Source organism: Mastacembelus armatus, chromosome 8, assembly GCF_900324485.2.
Source record: "Mastacembelus armatus chromosome 8, fMasArm1.2, whole genome shotgun sequence".
NCBI lineage: Eukaryota > Metazoa > Chordata > Actinopteri > Synbranchiformes > Mastacembelidae > Mastacembelus > Mastacembelus armatus.
In genome coordinates, this window is record NC_046640.1 from 13030229 (window position 1) to 13049796 (window position 19568).

The window sequence follows — 19568 nt, forward strand, 5'->3', positions numbered from 1 at the left end:
AGAACTATTCAAAATACATCATTTAATCCAAACATGCTCTGACAAGGTCAGGAAAACACCAGCTTCAACATGAAAGCAGATAATTGTACGCAAACGCAGCTTGCCATTAATCATAGCTCTCTTACCAAATAAAATTGTTCAATTGCTTAAAGGCTAAATTAAGACAGGACTATGATGGGAAGCTGGGCAGAGTGCAGAAAGGTTGAAAAATGGGTGTGGTGAAAAAAGTCTATTTGTAAGTTAGTTTGAGAGAAGTCTAAAGAATGGCCATGGGAGAGATTTGGGGGTAAGGGGGGGATTTGGGCCAAGAGGAGAAGCAGACATATATTGGCCTTGGGAGAATTGGGCCTGTTTCCTGTCAGACATCCAGGATTCCTGGGTGGGAACATTGGCTAAATCAGCCCCAGGAGGCTGCGCTGCTGGGATGCCTGCCAAGCATTTCCAGTGCCCTACAGGACATGACATCAGGATCAGAAACCTGTATGTGAAGCTGTAAACACAAAAATTTCGGACAGCACGTAAGTCTGATGTGAGTTTTTCAGGGCAAGTTGGAAAACGTAACAAATAAAAGCTCAACATGGTCCAAAACACACGTACACATGAATTTTTATTGGGTTATGTCAGTTATAACATAGTATGATAGTACATACATAAAGGCACAAATGTGCTAATAATGTCTTAGTATGGAGAACTGATCACTAATCAATAAAAATAAATCTATAGAGAGAACTATATATACTGTCAGTAAGGAGACTGACAGTAAAGGTTGCCTATTTGGTGGCCTATGACACCTAGAAGATGCAAAACTATGATTTAATAATGTGAAAAGTCTATTTTCAGATTTTCAATGATATACTGCCACCTTGTGGTACAACAGGTGTATAACTAGCCGTGTGGCTGTTCCCTCCATTTCTTAACTACGTTTACTAACCCACGATAGAATTTATATCTATATCTACATTGTGGCTGCAGCTGACACTTATTTCCATTAATCATGCTTAATATTTACTTGCTTAATATGTTTGTGTATAAAATAACAGAATTTATGAAAATGCATATTATGATTGTGATTATTAGGATATTATAATGAGTCCAAGGTCACTTCTATAAATGTCTTACATTGTCCAAACAGTCCAAAACTCCAAACTCCACTTAACTGCGATATAAAACAGAGGAGTACTGAAAATCACCATGTTTGGGCAACTGGAACTTGCAAATGATTGATTGGATATTATTGAAAATAGTTGCCCATTGATTTTCAAACAATAGATTAGCATTTTACTGCTCGAATCTACATATAGCATGAAAGACAGTGTAGCATGAGTCATCTCCAGGTATTACCTGCACTAACACAGCTCTAAACTGCACTATAAGCGTACCTATTGAAGTACAGGTACACATGGATATATACACAAATACATATAGCAAACGCAGAACTGTATCGCCAGTACAGCTCATTAATAAACAAAACGTCCGTTTGGTCTGTTGTCTACAACATCTGGAAAACACTAGGGGTAAGTTAAGTTACTTGTTAATTTAAAGATAATTATATTTAGAATAAAAACAGTTACGTGACAATTGTGGTTGTGTTTTATCATTTCTATAGTTTAAGACTAGGTGTTTCGTTTTGTAAACGGTTATTTAACAAGGACACATTACATTCACGTTTAGATAGTTTCCCCCGCAGATCATTGTGGTGGTACAGTCCAAAACGCCCGGGTTTCCGCGCGAAAAGACGGCCCGCGCGCCCGAATTGCATATAGCGTCCATTGCAAGAGACAGCACGCGCCAGGCAGTGATTGTGGAGTCGTGCTGTGGTCAACAGCGGCGATTTTTATTGCTTTTAAACTGATTTTAAAGCGGTTTTTATTTCTTTTGTTCTGCACGTTTAGCTAGCTGTTTACCATGCCAGCCAGGACTTCCCTGTCTCTGCCAGAGGATGTCAGGAAAAGGTAATGTTTGTAAGCAGAATGCTAATAATATCCCGGTGATGGAGTGTGTCTGCAGCTTGTTGTCTGACTCCAAAAGCCACGGCACCATCAGTGAAGCCCGAATACGCAGCTGCTCCGTGGGTGCCCTCCTTGTCATGAACAGGGTCACTGCTTTTACCTTTTGTTTGTACTAGCACCAACAGCTAGCTGGTAGCTTGTTGCTGCTTGACAGTCAGATGCCGCATAGCCCCTTGTTGCCGTTAGCCAGTTAGCATCTTAGCCTGTCAATGGATGGAGCAGTGTGTGAAATTTGGCGCCACTCAGGAAGTTTTACTCTCTGTGTTTCTGACAGCTCGTTGTCGCAGTGGTTTTGTAGCTACAGGCTCGGTAGCGTATGCGAATTTAGATGATCTATTCCACTTATCGTAGTGTTGTTTTGACTTGTTCTTCGCAGGCTGCAGGTTCTAGAGGAGGATGGATGTTCAGACGAGGTGAGTCCTGTTTCTCCTTATTGCAGCACAACGCTCTGTATGACTTACTCGCTAACTGTTGTTAGTTTGGGCTCCAGTGACCATTGACCGTGGCCGGAGGTTCATGGTATAGTGGCCAGTGTCAAGACGAAGCTCCAGCCTCAGTTGGACTCTGGTTAACTCATTTATGGTCTGTTTCAGTAACAGTGTTTAGGCTTGAGTCTTTCCATACGAGATGAATTAACTAAGACCCATAAAGTAATCTTGACACAGCCCCCAGCTGCTTCATTGGTGTCCTGCATAGTATAAAACTTATTTGGATCTAATGCTTCACACACTGTCACTCCACAGATGCCATTTTTTTTATGTAAGTCATGTGTTGTTACACATCAGTAATCTGTAATTTTACATTTGCAGGTAAATTAAAAGGGATTTGTTAGGCAAGCTACTAGCAACAATGTTTGTCAACCCTCATCAATCAAACTGTATTGTGTGATTGTTTGAGATATGTACTTTCCTGTTTGTTTCCCCTTTTTCTTGGACCTTTTAAAGGGTAGTTTAATCAAATCAAAAACAATCTTTTAAAAATTACATTTTTTCAATTTCATGCATTTTCAATTTTTCTTGCATTCCAGGATCATGTGAAGGAGAAGCTCAGGTTGGTGCAGGACTTCCTGCATGTTGATGCTCAGGATCAGCTGACCAGCCTGGAAGAAAAGATGAAAAAATCAGAGATCTCGATGGTTAGTGACTCTTTCAGATACTTAAATCATTACTAATGCAAATCATTTCTCCTGTGATGTGATATCCGCTGTGTGCTTTGTTTAGGAGGTCTACATCTCTAAAGTGAAGACTTTACTGGGAAAAGAACTTAACCTTGAAAATGGCTCACATGTTGATGGAGCTGAGCATAATGGAAAGACAAATGGCTTTACAAATGGTTCCCACAAAGATGAGGATGGTGAAGATATAACCATGGGTGGACCAGAGGAAGATGAGACTGTTAAGTCACCAACTGCTTCTAAAGGGAAGGGTGGGCGCAGGAGCAAAGCAAATTCTGACACCAAGAGTAAGTTTAAGATCTTGTATTCAAAAATGGAGATGACCTGAAGTTCAGTGTGTAGGAGGGGAAAAAAACCTAATTGTGTGTTCTCGTGTGCGTTCGTGTAAAATAGAGTCTCCAGCCAGTACTAGGGTTACAAGAAATAGTGGGAAACAGCCAACCATCATGTCAATGTTCTCTAAAGTGTACGTATACATTTTTCTTTTTCCTTATAATTCATTCACTTTTTCTGCAAGCAAGACCTTTTTATGTTTAACTGACATTTTTACAGTCAGAAGCGGAAGTCTGAAGACCTGAATGGAGAAGCTTCTAATGGAAACAGTGAATTGAAGAAAGATGATGATGATATTGAGCAGGTGAAGCATTTTTATGTAGTGGGGATTTTTTAAAGAGTTGGTACAATTCTCACTGTTTGGTAAATGACACTGTACACTTTATCTGTTGTAGTCTCGGGAGGAGAAGCGTCTCAAAGTGGAATCCAGTGAAAAGTAAGCCTTTGCCCTCTGATCATTAATGATAATGAAAGTCACACAATTGAATCTACAGATACTTTATTTTTTATGCAGTGCTGCCCCAATAGAATCGAAGAGCGAGATTATTAAACCAGTTGCTGCTGTAAAGGTAATGAAATGTCATTTAGCTCTCTTGTAACTAAAACATTTTTTTTTAGCATGACAGTCTGTATATTCTTGGTTTATTTATATTTTTAAGACACCACCCCCCAAATGTCAAGACTGCAGACAATACTTGGACGATTCTGATCTCAAATTCTTTCAAGGGGATCCTGATAATGCGGTGAGAATTTGTCAAGTTTATGGTCACTCAAGAAGTGAAAAGATTTTGAAAAATATCATTTGTGTTCCCTAGGTGCATGTCAACTGTTTTTCCTCTTTACTTCTTTAGCTAGAGGAACCAGAAATGTTAACAGATGAGCGCCTCTCTTTGTTTGACTCAAATGAGGATGGGTTTGAGAGCTATGAGGATCTGCCACAGCACAAGATTACAAACTTCAGGTAAGTAATTTATTTATTTTCACATTCTATGGTTTTTATTAGTTATGATATTAACTGTTATGTCTTACAGTGTGTATGACAAACATGGCCACCTTTGTCCATTTGACTCTGGACTAATAGAAAAAAATGTGGAGCTCTACTTCAGCTGTGTCGTCAAACCCATATATGATGACAACCCTTGCTTGGATGGTATGAAATGAATGCATCCTTCATGTTGCTTATACCTTATTTTTGTTCACCTCTTCAGCAAAACAGATGTTTACATGTGTGGCGTGTGTGCATGTTTCTTCCTCTCTCCCCCCTTCCAGGTGGTGTTCCTGCCAAAAAACTGGGTCCCATCAATGCCTGGTGGATAACTGGCTTTGATGGTGGTGAAAAGGCTTTAATTGGTTTCACTACAGGTAGTGAATCCTTCGGTTCTAACTTTGACTGCATTCTTCTTTTTCTTGTTATATGTAAAGTAGTAATGGTTGGTATTGATGTCTTCATTATCCAGCTTTTGCTGATTATATCCTGATGCAGCCCAGTGAGGAATATGCACCCATCTTTGCGCTGATGCAGGAGAAGATCTATATGAGCAAGATAGTGGTGGAATTCCTCCAAAAGAATCCTGATGCCACTTATGAAGACCTGCTCAACAAGATTGAGGTGAGGACTTAAATGAATAGAACAACTTCAGTGTTTTATTTATTTGATAGAACAGTTAACTGCTGTGATGACTTTTATCTGGGCCTTTCTTAATGTGCTCATGCCATTTGTTGTTGATTCAGTTATTATGGAAATGTTAGAGGTATTCTGTACTGGGCACTTCGCATTTGAAGAATCACTTAGGAAGGCAGGGATATTCAGAAAGTGGTATAAACAAGTCATCACATTTCTCATAAGTCAATTGCATTTAGTGAATGATTAAATCATTAGTAAAAATGTACTAGGTATGGGTATGATACCAGGATATTGACCAACTTCTGCTGCATCCTCCCTCAGACAACCGTGCCTCCTGCAGGGCTAAACTTCAACTGCTTCACTGAAGACACATTGCTGCGCCATGCGCAGTTTGTGGTGGAGCAGGTGGAGAGCTACGATGAGGCTGGTGACTCTGATGAGCAGCCCATTATTGTTACTCCCTGCATGAGAGACCTGATCAAGCTTGCAGGAGTCACTCTAGGGAAGAGGTATGACCAAGAAATGATTAGATTATGGTTTGGTTTCTATTTATGATGATGCTGCCAGCTTAAAGTAGTGAATGAGCCAGATGCACCGACTTAATTCCTAAACTAACAGAATAGTATGCAGGTTTAGACGCCATAAACATCACATCACCTTACGTCACTAATTAAAAATTAAAGGTGGAGGTGGGGGACTGGGTGTTCTGTCTTGGTTGCGAAGTGTAATCTGCAGACTCTTGGCACTTAAGCAAATATTTTGCTAAGTACTTGAAATTGTCATCCTCTACAAGTAATCTTTAACTACTTTTAGATCAAAGTGAAAACATGAACAGTATGCATGCTGCATATTTAAGCACAAACTCCCCATTCTCAGCTGCACCCAGTTCCTCTAGCAGCAACTCTTTTACAACACAAATGCTTAAAGATGATGTTATCCATGTTATTTTTATTTATTTGCTTAATTTCCTGTATTTGTGCTCTTCGCCTCTTGTTCTCCCTAATGTCTAACATGCCTTTGACATTTCCTAATGCAGCATGCTGCTGTACTGGTAGGTAGGCCTTGTTGTGAATGCATCTTTAGCTTGTATGGTGATGTGTTAGTGTGAAGCATTTAGAAGCTCCGTGGACAAAAAGCATCACACCAGAGTTCACGCTAGAATCTTATTTCTAATTTAATTTATTTGGCTTTACATTGTCATATGTGTTAGTTAATATAGTACATTTGAATTCTCATCATATAACACTGAGTTTTCTGGACTCTGTTTTCCAAAAATTTGTCTAGTTTTGAAAAGAACTTTAAGAAAAGCTCTGTATTTGATGTGTATATGTATTGTCATGTAAGAAGCTTTAACAGCCCTGATGAAATGACTAATTGTATTTCCTTTTTTTTTTATGTTCGTTTCAGTAACACAGCCTTTCCCCTTGGCTCAAGTAATGCCAAAAACATGATGGGTAGGCAGGATAAATTTAGATTGTTGTAGAAGTGTCTCAAAAGGAAATAGTTAAAGCCATGAAGTTAAATATTCCTGGGCCTACATGTTTAAAGGTGGGAAATAGCTTGTTAAAATGTTTACATCTTTGCAAAATGACTGGGACAAGAATCATAGGTGGAGTCTTCTCCAATTAAAAGGATGTTTTGCTAACTATTACTTTAGTTGTAATTTGAGTGTTACTGTTTTCTCTGCAGGCCAGAGTGCTTGGGAAGAACTTTATTGGAAAGTTGCATCTAACGGGAACTCTGCATTTTACATCTTTGCTGTGTTTCTGGTTTTATTTGCTTGTTTCATATGTTGCATGGCCTGATGCCATAGTGTGTTGACGGCCAGCGGCTTTATAACACCATCGTGCCACATACCATGAGGTATTTGTACAAAGCCAAATGAACCGCATATCTGAACACAAACTTTATTCTAATGGCAGGAGAGCTGCTAGAAGACAGGCCATTCGTCACCCAACAAAGATAGAGAAGGACAGCAAGGGACCAACCAAAGCCACCACTACCAAGCTGGTCTACCAGATCTTTGACACGTTCTTCTCTGATCAGATAGAGCAGAACGATAAAGAGAGCGGAGTCAAAAGACAGCGCTGTGGTGTCTGTGAGGTGAGTGGATCTAAGAGTGAATGCAGCTTGTGTTTCAGTATGCATTTGTAAAACATTTTGAACAACGTCAGTCATCTCCACTTCTATTAGTTTAAGCCTATACTGGCTTCTCTGTGTTTAGGTTTGCCAATCTCCAGACTGTGGCAAGTGCACAGCTTGCAAGGACATGATCAAATTTGGAGGAAGTGGCAAAAGTAAACAAGCATGCAAGCACAGAAGGTGAGCATGGCTCTGAGCAATATGCTGTTATTTAATCTGTAGCCCTTAAATGCGTTTCTAAATGTCTGTTTCCAGAGGACAGAGCTGTTTTTCTGTTCAGTTTGAGTTGTTTGCACCTGCACCTTCAAACAAAATGGACATTATTTGTCAGACATGATTTTACCATTTTACTGGGACAGGGGACATTTTCAGCTGTAGTCCTTAATTCGTTTGTTACCAATATATGTTTCACCATTTAGATGCCCAAACCTTGCTGTAAAGGAGGCTGAAGATGACGAGAACATTGAGGAGGAAGATATTCCAGTGGAAAAGACCAAAAAGGTTTCCCATGCTAAGCGGAAGAAGCAGACCCAGTGCAAGTTGACATGGATTGGAGAACCTGTTCAGGTATTTTTCTCCTCTTTGGTAGTTGGAGTATTGTTTTCCTGTCAAGCATTAAAAATCCAGCAGTGTGGTAGTGTGTATTACTGTAAGTGTGTTTCTCCTGTCCCATTCAGACTGAGGGGAAGAAGCAGTACTACAACAAGGTCTCTGTGAATGACGAAGTGTTGGAGGTGGGAGACTGTGTCTCACTTTCATCAGAGGATCCAACCACTCCTCTGTATCTGGCAAGGTGTGACATGAGAGACACCCTGATAACATTTTGTTAGAGTAGAGTGTATAAACCAAATGGCTGTCTCCTCCTCAGGATCACATCGCTCTGGGAGGACATCAATGGAAAGATGTTCCATGCCCATTGGTTCCTTCGTGGGATTCACACAGTGCTGGGAGAGTCTTCTGATCCACTGGAGCTCGTCATTGTGGACGAGTGTGAAGACATGCTGCTCAATTATGTCCATGGCAAAGTAAATGTCATGTATAAGGCCCCATCAAACAACTGGTTCATGGAGGTAAGTGAATTTAACAGCAGGTCAGCTTGTGTGTTAGTTTTTTCTTAGTCTTGATCCCATGTATGTGTGTCTTTTAGGGTGGCATTGATGTTGACCTTAAGGTGATTGACGATGATGGGAAGAGTTTCTTCTATCAGTTCTGGTATGACACAGAGTTTGCCCGCTTTGAGATGCCTCCCAAGACGACACCATCAGAAGACTGCAAGTTCAAGTAAGCACCATCTACACCTGTATTTGTACTGTGAATATGAGTGTTGCTTTAATTTTTAACTTTGTTTTTGCTTTCAGGTTCTGTGGCAGTTGTACCCGAAATAAAGACAGAGAGGAACAGGAGGTTCCTCATGTATTTGAACCCCAAGAAAATGAACAAAATGACTCTAGGGCTCTGTATGCTCTGGCTTGCTTTAAGGGGGAGCAGTTCAGGGTGGGTGATGGTGTCTACCTGCCCCCTGAGTCTTTTAATTTCAGGTGAGTGAAGTTATTTTAAATGTGTACATTGCTTGTTTAATGACTAATTTATACAATACTCTGCCCATACAAATACAATGCCTCTGTTCTTGGCTCTCAGTGTGAAGCCAGCTAGTCCAGTGAAGCGCTCACATAGGAAAGAGGATGTGGATGAGGAATTGTATCCCGAGTATTACCGGAAATCCTCAGACTATATCAAAGGGTCAAACTTGGATGCTCCAGAGCCCTTCCGAGTTGGACGCATCAAGGAGATCTTCTGTCACAGGCGTAGCAACGGGAAACCTGACATGTCAGAGGTGAAACTGCGACTCTACAAGTTCTACAGGTAAGAGCCATTACAGTTAAATTGATCATCATTTGTCAGATTAGTTCAGTAACAAATGCTTTTCTCATTTCCCAGGCCAGAGAACACTCACAAAGGTGTCAAAGCCAGTTACCATACAGATATCAATCAGCTGTACTGGAGTGATGAAGAAGTGACTGTCAGCATGGCTGAGGTGCTCGGCCGCTGTCAAGTAGAATATGGAGAAGACCTGAATGAATCAGTCCAGGACTATTCCAGTGGTGGACCTGACCGGTTTTATTTCCTGGAGGTCACACAACAGCTTTTTCAGTTTGAATCCAATAATTGGTTGATATTAAATTTAAAAAGACAGTTGAAAATCAGGAAACATGATACAGAATGTTTATTCCTTATACATTTTCCTCTCGCATAGGCCTATAATGCAAAATCAAAAAGCTTTGAGGACCCCCCAAATCACGCTCGCTCTGCTGTTCATAAAGGCAAAGGAAAGGGCAAAGGGAAAGGTAAGCATTTTTTATCATTTTTATTTTTGAATCTGTAATTTGGGATCTCTGAAATCATAGTCCAATGATCATATTGTCAACAAGGTAAAGGAAAAGGAAAGGCATCAGCTGCACAGGAACCACAGGAGTCTCAGAATGAGCCACGGATGACTAAAGTGCCTAAATATCGCACGCTGGATGTGTTCTCTGGCTGTGGTGGACTTTCTGAAGGCTTCCATCAGGCTGGTAAATGCTTGTTCTATGCCACTCATTAAGTATAGGCGTGGTTCCACAAATGTCGACATACATGGAATGAGATACATTGCTGAAAACATAACTTCCGGTGTCCTTTAGGTATCTCGGAGACTCTGTGGGCCATAGAGATGTGGGAGCCTGCAGCACAGGCCTTTAGACTCAACAACCCTGGAACCACAGTGTTCACTGAGGACTGCAACGTCTTGCTGAAGCTGGTCATGTCTGGAGAGAAGACTAATTCTCTAGGACAGAAGCTGCCTCAGAAAGGTGATGTGGAGATGCTGTGTGGAGGACCACCATGCCAGGGGTTCAGTGGCATGAACCGCTTCAACTCTCGTACTTATTCCAAATTCAAGAATTCACTTGTGGTCTCCTATCTCAGGTCTGTAGGAGCAAGTTGTCATTCCATCCATTTTAAATTTTTTTTTTTTTTTTTTTTTTTTTACTTTACAGTAAAATGCACACTTGAAATAGGTTGTCTTTTCTTGCAGTTACTGTGATTACTATAGACCCAAGTTCTTCCTGCTTGAGAATGTGAGGAACTTTGTCTCATTCAAAAACTCGATGGTCCTGAAGCTGACTCTCCGCTGTCTTGTGCGCATGGGCTACCAGTGTACTTTTGGTGTCCTTCAGGTGGGTCTAATTATACTGATTGTTGCATTTTTAGTTGGGCACTATTTATTCCAAATTGGAGCTTCTGATTTTGGATCTGGGGAAATAACATAGACCACTGTACTAATAAACCATTAACATACATAATGCTGCCCTCATTAGGCTGGTCAGTATGGTGTTGCCCAGACCCGCCGCAGGGCAATCATTCTGGCTGCTGCTCCTGGAGAGAAGCTACCTCGCTATCCCGAGCCCCTGCATGTGTTTGCTCCCAGAGCTTGTTCTCTGAGTGTGGTAGTCGATGAAAAGAAATACATCAGTAATGTCACAAGGTAATGGACACAACACAAATCTTTTCAGCTCTCAAGAAGATAATAAATGAACTGCATGATTGAAAGACTTTACTGAATTTTATGTTGTCCAACAGAGGTAATGGAGGAATCTACAGAACCATCACTGTACGAGACACTATGTCTGACCTGCCAGAGATTCGCAATGGAGCAGCTGCTTTGGAGATTTCTTACAACGGGGAGCCTCAGTCCTGGTTTCAGAGGCAGATCAGAGGTACACAATATCAGCCGATCCTCAGAGATCATATCTGCAAGGTGAGCAGTCCCAAACATTTTTCTTTTCTACTAAGATCAACATGATGTTGCTATGCTGTTCTTAAGGTTGTATTGCTTCTCTAACTGATGGTAAAGACGCATAAATGAAGGATTGGTATTAAGGATTTTTGTTTTGTCAGGACATGAGTGCTCTCGTAGAGGGTCGAATGCGTCACATTCCCTTGGCTCCAGGCTCCGACTGGAGAGATCTTCCCAACATTGAGGTTCGCCTGAAAGATGGCACCATGACCAAGAAACTGCGTTATACACACTCTGATAAAAAGAATGGACGCAGCAGCACTGGAGCACTCAGAGGTGTCTGCACTTGTGCAGAAGGTTTGTAGGTCTACTTCTCTATTTGAATAATGGAAATGAACAGAGGCTTACATGTCTGATGCTAATATTTATGCATTGTCTAGGGAAGCCTTGTGACCCCGCAGACAGGCAGTTTAACACCCTGATTCCGTGGTGTCTTCCCCACACTGGTAACCGCCACAATCACTGGGCTGGACTCTATGGCAGATTGGAGTGGGACGGCTTCTTTAGCACAACTGTCACCAACCCTGAACCCATGGGCAAGCAGGTACGCCCAGCTTATAAAACACGTTTGGACAAACATATTCTAATTAAAACTGAATTGAACTGATGCCTGAGACACATTTGCTTCCTCTGAATACCAATTCTTCCATTTTAATTCCAGGGTCGTGTTCTGCATCCTGAGCAGCACAGAGTGGTCAGTGTGAGGGAGTGTGCACGATCTCAAGGATTCCCTGACACCTACCGCTTCTTTGGAAACATCCTTGACAAACACAGACAGGTAAAACAGCTTACCTGGAAACCATGAAGTGCGAGTATTTTTCTCATCTTATAGTTCTAAATTACACTTGTCCTTGTGCACTCCTTATAATACTTTGTATTATTGAAACTGGAAAGACTTTGAAACAGGAAAAAAACTACGTGGCTAAAAATGACTCTACTGTCAAGTGGCTGATTTGATTTAACACTTGAGATTGATTGTTAAAGCTAAAATGACACTTAACGTGCAAGGCTTTACACTGTCAGAGTGCAATTTTCTCATACTATTTCTGTTGCCGCCCCTAGGTTGGAAATGCTGTGCCCCCTCCGCTTGCCAGAGCAATTGGACTGGAGGTTAAGAAGTGTGTCTTGGAGAGAATGAAGGAAGAACAAACATCAGGTGACTTCCTGAGTCTGTTATATCCACTGACTTGAAACATTTGAATATGCAGAGCTCCTTTACAAATGTATATTTCCCTCCACAGAGAATGTCAAACAAGAGAAGATGGATGTCTCTGATTAGTTGCCAATCCCCCTACCAGCCAGAATCTGATCCACAAATCCTGATGCTGATGTCAGGCAATCATTTCTTTTAAATAAGCTGGCAATCGATTGTGTCACTAAGTGGCCACCATGGACGTTCTGTGCAGTGCTGTTCAGTGTTTTAAATGTGCTTTTAATCATGTTGGTGGGAAATGCTCTCCTGGGCTAAATTGTATGTAGTTTTATATGTAATATTTCAAATAAAGCTCTTATGAAATCGGTTATTTGTGAGTATCCGAAATGCATATTGAAGTGAAAATCCATTAATGTTAAAAGGGCTTGCCGTACATGTGGGGATACGTGGGGGAAATGAGAAGGCAGACAAAATGACTAAAGAAGCAACGGGGGGGGGGGGACGTCTATTATGCGAGGAAGATCATTCAAGAAAGGCAGCAGACATGGGCTACTGAAGACAAAGGAAGGCATTTGCATAAAATTTAGAATAAGGTGGAAGAAAGTGGTGAGAGGTACAGTGAGGACATGTAATGTTTAGCAGTATTATAATTTAATCGTACACCCTGTTGGATGTGCAGAAACAAAACGCCATTATGTCATGCAGGAAATATTGTAATGAAAATGTAGATACAATATGAATTAGAAGGAGCAGAGATCGGTGTAAAAGTGTAGCAGAAGTTGGAAAGAATCTGAGAAAGTGTTAGAATATTAAAGGACGGACTGGGCTAATAAATAGAAGAATTTGATGTTTACAGACATTAGGTGGCAGTAAAACAACACGAGGATGCCATGTATCATAAAACACCAAAGAAGAAGAAGAAGGAAGCAGCAGCAGGAGGAGACGAAGAAGAACGGCCATGTGGACAGAGTTGTCTTTCAGTCGGTGCTTGAGTTGTTCAACTCTTTAGATAAAATATATAATGTCGTTATAATGTCCAGAGAGTTTTCTTTGTAGCACAGACACAGTGTAACAGCAGTTGATTTTACTTTGTTGGCTAAATCCAGCAGCGGGACGTCTCGTTGAATTATGGGGAAATCAAAGGTAAGTATCGGCCTGTATTAGCCTCAACTCAGCCTGTAGCATTTCATCGCTGTTATGTCTGCTTGTTTAACGTTGTGTTGAATACGAAGCCCTTTTGTTTGTTGAGCTGCATATGGTGGTGAATGTGTGATACCGTTAACACCGGCTGTCCTTTTTAGAAATCTAACTTTGGGGAAATTTTCTTTCATATAAATTTACTCAGGACCAATATGTTAATATGTGGATCTATATGTATATTTTTTTAGACCAGGAATCAGAAGAAATCCCGTGCAGCAGTCAACCATGTGGCCGAGGAGACCTACGGGACTGTCCCCCACTCCTTCGTGTTTCATCGGGGTCAGATCGGAAAAAATGTGGGGCAGCTCATCCTGGACATGCGGAGAGTCATGGAGCCCTTCACCGCAGAATCTCTGAAGGTCTGTCTGAAGGATTTTCATTCTGAAGCCATGAAGTTGCTCTAAATGACACCTGAATAGAGAAGGTTTCTCAGTGAGTGTTGCTGTTTCCCTGAAATGTGTTTATATGGAATCGTTTTTTTGTCTTATCGTGCTGTTTCACACCAGGTTAGGAAGAAGAATGTGCTGAAAGACTTTGTGGCAATTGCAGGGCCTCTGGGAGTCACCCACTTTATGATCTTCAGCAAGACCTCCAGCAGCATCAGCATGGTGAGGGCACATCACACTGCAAAACAAACAGATTTCTTCTCCTTAAGTTTGCACCATTTCCAGTCTAACAACACAATTCTTGTTCTTTTAGAGGCTCGCTCGACTCCCCAAAGGTCCCATGCTTCATTTCCGAGTGCTCAAGGTAAATATCACATGTGAGCTCCAGAGTAAAATACAAGTACAATAGGCAGATGGCCTCAGATGAAGACATTATAATACCTGACTGTTAAGTGATTTTTTTTTTTTCAAAGTAAACGCACTGATGTGACCAAACCATGAAGGTCAGTTTAACTTGAAGATTTTTTTTTTTTTCCACTTTTCTAAGGACTCTTAACTTATTGTTTTTCTTCAGTACTCTCTGATCAAAGATGTGGTTTCATCTCTGAAGAAGCACAGGATGCACGAGCAACAGTTCACACATCATCCACTACTCGTCCTCAATAACTTTGGGTGTGATGGCATGCACATCAAACTCATGGCCACCATGTTCCAAAACATGTTTCCTTCCATCAATGTGCACAAGGTACTTCCTGCCATAACTGCTTTGTTGTTGTGATCTCAAAAGAGCTTAGAGCCTTGTCTGCATGATGAAGGTATAGTCTTCTGAGTCTCCTTGACGATTCGTTAAAAGTAAACGCTTTCTGACATTTTAAGGCCTAAACGATTCAGCACTGTCACAGTAAAGTCTGAATTTTAGTGAGAAATGTTGATTTTATATTTTTTTTAGGTAAGCCTCAACAACATCAAGAGGTGTGTGCTGCTGAATTACGACCCTGTGTCTCAGGAAATTGAGTTTCGACATTAGTAAGTAAAAATATGTTTTCAAAATAATAATAACATTCTTTGATTACTCAACATTTATAAGGACTTTCCTGGGATTCAATTCTGTGATGATGGTTGGGGCTCGTATGATGACAGATTGTAACTTGACTGTTCAGTGATGTATGTTCAAAGTAAACGCACTGATGGGCCTCCACGGTCACGATGTTTCTGTCATTGGTTGATTAGTCGTCACACTAACAACAGTCTTGTTCCCAACTTGCAGCAGCCTGAAGGTCGTCCCGGTCGGCATGAGCCGTGGAGTCAAGAAGCTGTTGCAGGAGAGGTTCCCCAACATGAGCAAGTTTGAGGATATCAGTGAGCTGCTGATGAAGTAAGGTTCTTGTGAAGGTACAACTCATGCAGCCCTGAGGCCAGAGGGCACTGTGTCCAGTGTGTAGCTGCTCTTACAACTGCAGAATTAGTGATGCGGTGGAGCGTCTTAAACGTTTTGTGCTCTCTGACCACTCTCAGGGGGGCGAACCTTTCAGAAAGTGAAGCAGAACAAGACGGGGAGCACAACATAACTGAGCTGGCACAGGTCTACTCTGGAAGAGGCAACATGGCATCCCAACAGAGCGCTGTCCGTTTGACTGAAGTGAGTATGGATGGGGCAGTGTGGCTTTTAATTTAAACCGCTTTAGATGACACTTGAATGAACGCTGAATTTTGTAATGTTTTGTTGTCAGATTGGGCCTCGCATGACTCTGCAGCTGATGAAGATCCAGGAAGGCATGGGAGAGGGAAACGTCCTTTATCATGCTATTAGTGAGTCATTTAGCTTTCATCCATCTTTCTGCTCGCTGTCGTTCAGGTGTACATGATGAAAGATTAAGTATGAATTTTATGATTTCTCTCAAAAAGTAAACGCTTACTGATACATCTAGAGCTTACTTAGCTTTTCTGCACTAAGTACAACCTGACCTCCAACTAGTATTTTGTTGTATGCTGTGTTTGCAGTCTCCAAGACAGAGGAGGAAATACAAGAGATCCTGAACAGGAAGGAGGTCCAGCTGAGGGAGAAGGAGGATCGACGGCAAAAGCAGGAGCAGAATGTTGCCCAGAAAAAAGTGAAACGAGAAGAGCTCAAGTCAGTTAATCTTAGAAGATGGTTCAGACCCCGTGCCATATCCATTTTTCATTTCATTTAAGTGTAAAACTTTCTTCTTCTTTTTTATTCACCTAACAGGAAAAGGAGCATGGAAGGCATTAAGCGCAAATTTTCTGACGCTAAAGAGGACAGTGAGGTGGAAGACCCTGGGATGCAGGATGATCAGGCAGCTGCTGCTGAATCTGATGACGAGGTGGAATACTACAGACAGGCTGTGGGACAGGAGCCAGATGAAGGTGAATATAACTACTGTACAATACAGCGCTAGTTCTTTAAATCTTGTTTTGAATGTCTTTATTGACCAAGACTCCTTTGTGCAGACATGTTTCCTAGTGCCAAGAAGAGGCAGGTGTCAGAAAAGTCTCATGTGCCTGCCAAGAAGAGGAAGTTGTCTCCTCGTAAATCAAGAAGTGACAAAGACAGAAATGGTCCAGCGGGACAACACAGAGACAAACCAAGAAAAGGCTGGAAGAAACCTGGGGACCAGGAGAAACAAATTAAAAAGAAAATGAAGCCCGGAGGAAAGACATTCAGTGCCAAGAAGTCTGGCGATGGTGAAAATAAATTTGGTGGGAAGAAGAAGTTTGCAGGGAACAAAAGATTTGGAAATAAAAAAGACAAATCATTCAGTTCCAAAGGTCAGAAAGGCAAGCTGGGTTTTAAGAAGAAAGGGGCTGCAGCAAAGCAGGGCTTCAAACAGAGGAAGGGAAAAGGCTGAAGTCATTCCTCTTTCTGGACTAAGACAGTAAATGCACCAGATGGCAACATGCACCTGTTTACAACATGGTGTTGCTGGAAATCAGCAGAGGGACAGGAGAGAACAAAGTGCTCTGTTTTCACACTGTATGAGTTATTGATGTAATGTAGTTCTCCATTAAATTGTCATCTGCTGCCAACTCAATAGATGGTTTTATTCTTGAGTTGTAAATGGTGACAGGAATTTGTTAAACGTGAATAAGTTGCTGCTTATAGTGAAAGTACTTTTTTTTTTTGCCAAGCTAAAGGGATTGAGGTACAAACAGCAGAGGAGCTTGCCCAAAGCCGGACGCTCAAAGGATATGACTGAAGAATAAAGATAGTTGTTTTTTTTTTTCTTTTCCTTTTCTTTTTTCTTTTCAACTTTAACTGCATTGTATTGTTCCTGACTTAAGTTTAATAAAACAACATAAATATCACCTAAATAAGATCATAAAGCTATATATAAAGGATTGCATGTGCAGAAAACTGTTTTTTTTTCTTGTTATAATGCAAATATTAGTGTTCTATTTTTAAACAGAGTGAAGAGGCTTTCACTTATGCTTTGTGTGCTCTGAAGTGCCAGACTGATAAGCTGCATAGCAACGCTTTCCTGCTTTGACTTGGAAATAAACCCACTTGACAGCCTTCTGAATCACTTTTCTGCAGCACTGCACTGAGAGCTATTTATCGCCAATTTGTTTTGCAGATGTGTGGAACAGATGTAGCTTCTTCAAATTGAGAAATATGAGTGAAGGGTAAGAGGAAGTTCCTTTTAGGCTTGTATGTCTCAGCGCTGAGTGGCTCAGTGACATTGGAGAGCTGAGATCATTGTGATAATGGCCGGTGTTGAGCTAAGCTGCTTTTTGATGACGATGGATGAACTTTTGGCCATCTCCACATAACTCCATTGCAAACATGCTTTTTGGTAAGTTAATATTTTCTTTTTTTTTTTTTTTTTTAATTTTCTGTACTGTTATGCCATCTCTACATGATATGTACGTAAAAAAATATGGAGAGGTTTTCTAACTTCCTGTACCCACATTCAAACAGGAACTATATTTAAATATATGTAAAAAACAAAAAACGATTTATACTGATTTAATGTATTACCATTTACAGGTAACCAAACTGTGAGAATGCAGTTTGTGACTAAATATCATTCAACTGAAAAGAAGATGGAGAACAGTTTTGAGTGTGAGAGGTTTCAAGTGGGTCTCCTGCCCTCAATGTATGGGGTTGAATTTGTTGTGGCCCTGGCTGGAAACCTGTTTTCTCTGTGGCTGCTGCTGGTCAGAGAGAGAAGGAACTGGCATCCTGGTGTTGTCCTGTCTTGCAACCTGGCCATCAGTGATCTGCTCTATGTCCTGACCCTGCCTTTGCTCATCGTCTACTACTCACTGGGGAAAGAGTGGGTTTTTGGAAATGCTGTATGCAAAATTGAGAGGTTTCTTTTCACCTGCAACCTGTATGTGAGCATCTTCTTAATCATGGCGATAAGTGTGAACCGCTGTGTGGCTCTAGCTTGTCCGTTTTTTAGCAGATCTCATGTAGAACCAGCCCATGCCAAGGCCATCTGTGTCATCATCTGGACGGTTGTAGGAGTCATTTCCTGCCCTGTGCTGACATTTGCCTCTGTTTGTCAAAACAGATATAGTAACAACACTTTATGTGTGTCCTACTGTGACCCAATTTATGAAGTACCTCACTTCACTTACAAAATGTTTCTTGCTATGTTTGGGTGTCTTGTTCCTTTTCTGGTTACATTCACTTCTTACTGTGTTGTGATTTGGGTGGTGTGGAAAAATGTCAGCATCACCACATTAGAGAAACGCAAGGTAGGACTCCTAGTCACATCTGTGCTTGTTCTGTACTCCATTTCCTTTGTGCCTTACCATTTCTTTCAGAACTATCACTTGCATCTGAGAATCCAGTATCCCAACAACTCTGTCTGTTGGGTCTACAACATGTACCAAGTGTCCAAGGGACTGGCAACTCTGAACATGTGCATCCACCCAATCCTCTACATGGCTCTGTTTGACAGTATTAGAGTGGCTTGTTGTGGGAAGAGCTCAGAGGACAGTAACAGGGTAGAGATGAGGAAGTAGCTCTTCCATGAAGTACATCCTTATTGAAAGCTAGTTTGGATCCCACTCAGAAATGCTTTACACAAGAAATCTGCTCTATTTTCTTTGCCTGGTTTTGTCATTGCCAAAGGTTGTTGCTATGTATTAATGTTGAAACATAACCATCTGTAATAAAAACAATACTTTGCTTCTAATTTGTCTGATTTCACCTTAATTGACTTCCTGTATGATGTAATGTGTGAGAGTGCAGATTTGTTATTGTACTGTATCCACACTGATCAGGGTTTTCTTATTATCTAAAATCCAGATCCAAGCGGGCAATAAGAAGTATATGGCTTCATGAGTCCTCACTGTCACAGAAATCATGCAGATTGCTCTCTGCAATCAAAATGTATTCATCTATAACAGCACAAACACATTTAATAAGACAACAATCTGTAGTTTACTTAAGTGGAAGAATTTCTAATCAATTTGCAATTAAATTATGACAACCAGCTTCCAAAATTACACCGTACATTTATAGTAAAAGGATCGAGACCATTTTGTCTGCTTGAATCAAATAGTTGACTTAGTAGCCAAGTTCTTCACACAAATTGAGCTATTTCACATCATCAAATAGAGGCAGGATTTTTGGAGCCCCAGACATTAAGGACGTTGCACCTTTAGTGCCATCTTTGCCATCCACCAGCCTTGATTATATGACCCGCACTAAAACTCTATGATAATGAAAACACGATGACA

At 41.0% G+C, this 19568-nt stretch overlaps 3 protein-coding genes across 3 annotated transcripts; all 3 read left to right on the plus strand.

Moving 5' to 3' along the window:
- The first annotated feature begins 1742 nt into the window (after positions 1–1742).
- Positions 1743–12637, plus strand: dnmt1 (DNA (cytosine-5-)-methyltransferase 1). Its single transcript, XM_026324301.2, has 34 exons — positions 1743–1952; positions 2386–2422; positions 3037–3144; positions 3230–3470; positions 3577–3649; positions 3736–3820; positions 3912–3952; positions 4031–4085; positions 4176–4259; positions 4368–4477; positions 4548–4666; positions 4786–4878; positions 4974–5125; positions 5462–5649; positions 7063–7243; positions 7365–7462; positions 7702–7849; positions 7960–8075; positions 8151–8352; positions 8430–8563; positions 8641–8820; positions 8921–9145; positions 9221–9413; positions 9537–9627; positions 9712–9852; positions 9961–10243; positions 10353–10494; positions 10636–10802; positions 10898–11075; positions 11216–11411; positions 11495–11658; positions 11776–11892; positions 12177–12270; positions 12356–12637. The coding sequence occupies exons 1-34, from the start codon at positions 1906–1908 to the stop codon at positions 12391–12393; spliced, it is 4521 nt and encodes a 1506-aa protein (XP_026180086.1). The 5' UTR covers positions 1743–1905; the 3' UTR covers positions 12394–12637.
- A 557-nt stretch (positions 12638–13194) lies between these two features.
- Positions 13195–16906, plus strand: ppan (peter pan homolog). The gene is made up of 12 exons (XM_026325969.1): positions 13195–13410; positions 13656–13826; positions 13974–14075; positions 14167–14217; positions 14428–14598; positions 14803–14879; positions 15121–15228; positions 15369–15492; positions 15584–15662; positions 15855–15984; positions 16084–16241; positions 16326–16906. The coding sequence occupies exons 1-12, from the start codon at positions 13396–13398 to the stop codon at positions 16721–16723; spliced, it is 1584 nt and encodes a 527-aa protein (XP_026181754.1). The 5' UTR covers positions 13195–13395; the 3' UTR covers positions 16724–16906.
- A 153-nt stretch (positions 16907–17059) lies between these two features.
- Positions 17060–18906, plus strand: p2ry11 (purinergic receptor P2Y11). Its single transcript, XM_026325970.2, has 2 exons — positions 17060–17668; positions 17863–18906. The coding sequence occupies exons 1-2, from the start codon at positions 17620–17622 to the stop codon at positions 18846–18848; spliced, it is 1035 nt and encodes a 344-aa protein (XP_026181755.1). The 5' UTR covers positions 17060–17619; the 3' UTR covers positions 18849–18906.
- The last annotated feature ends 662 nt before the right edge of the window (positions 18907–19568 follow it).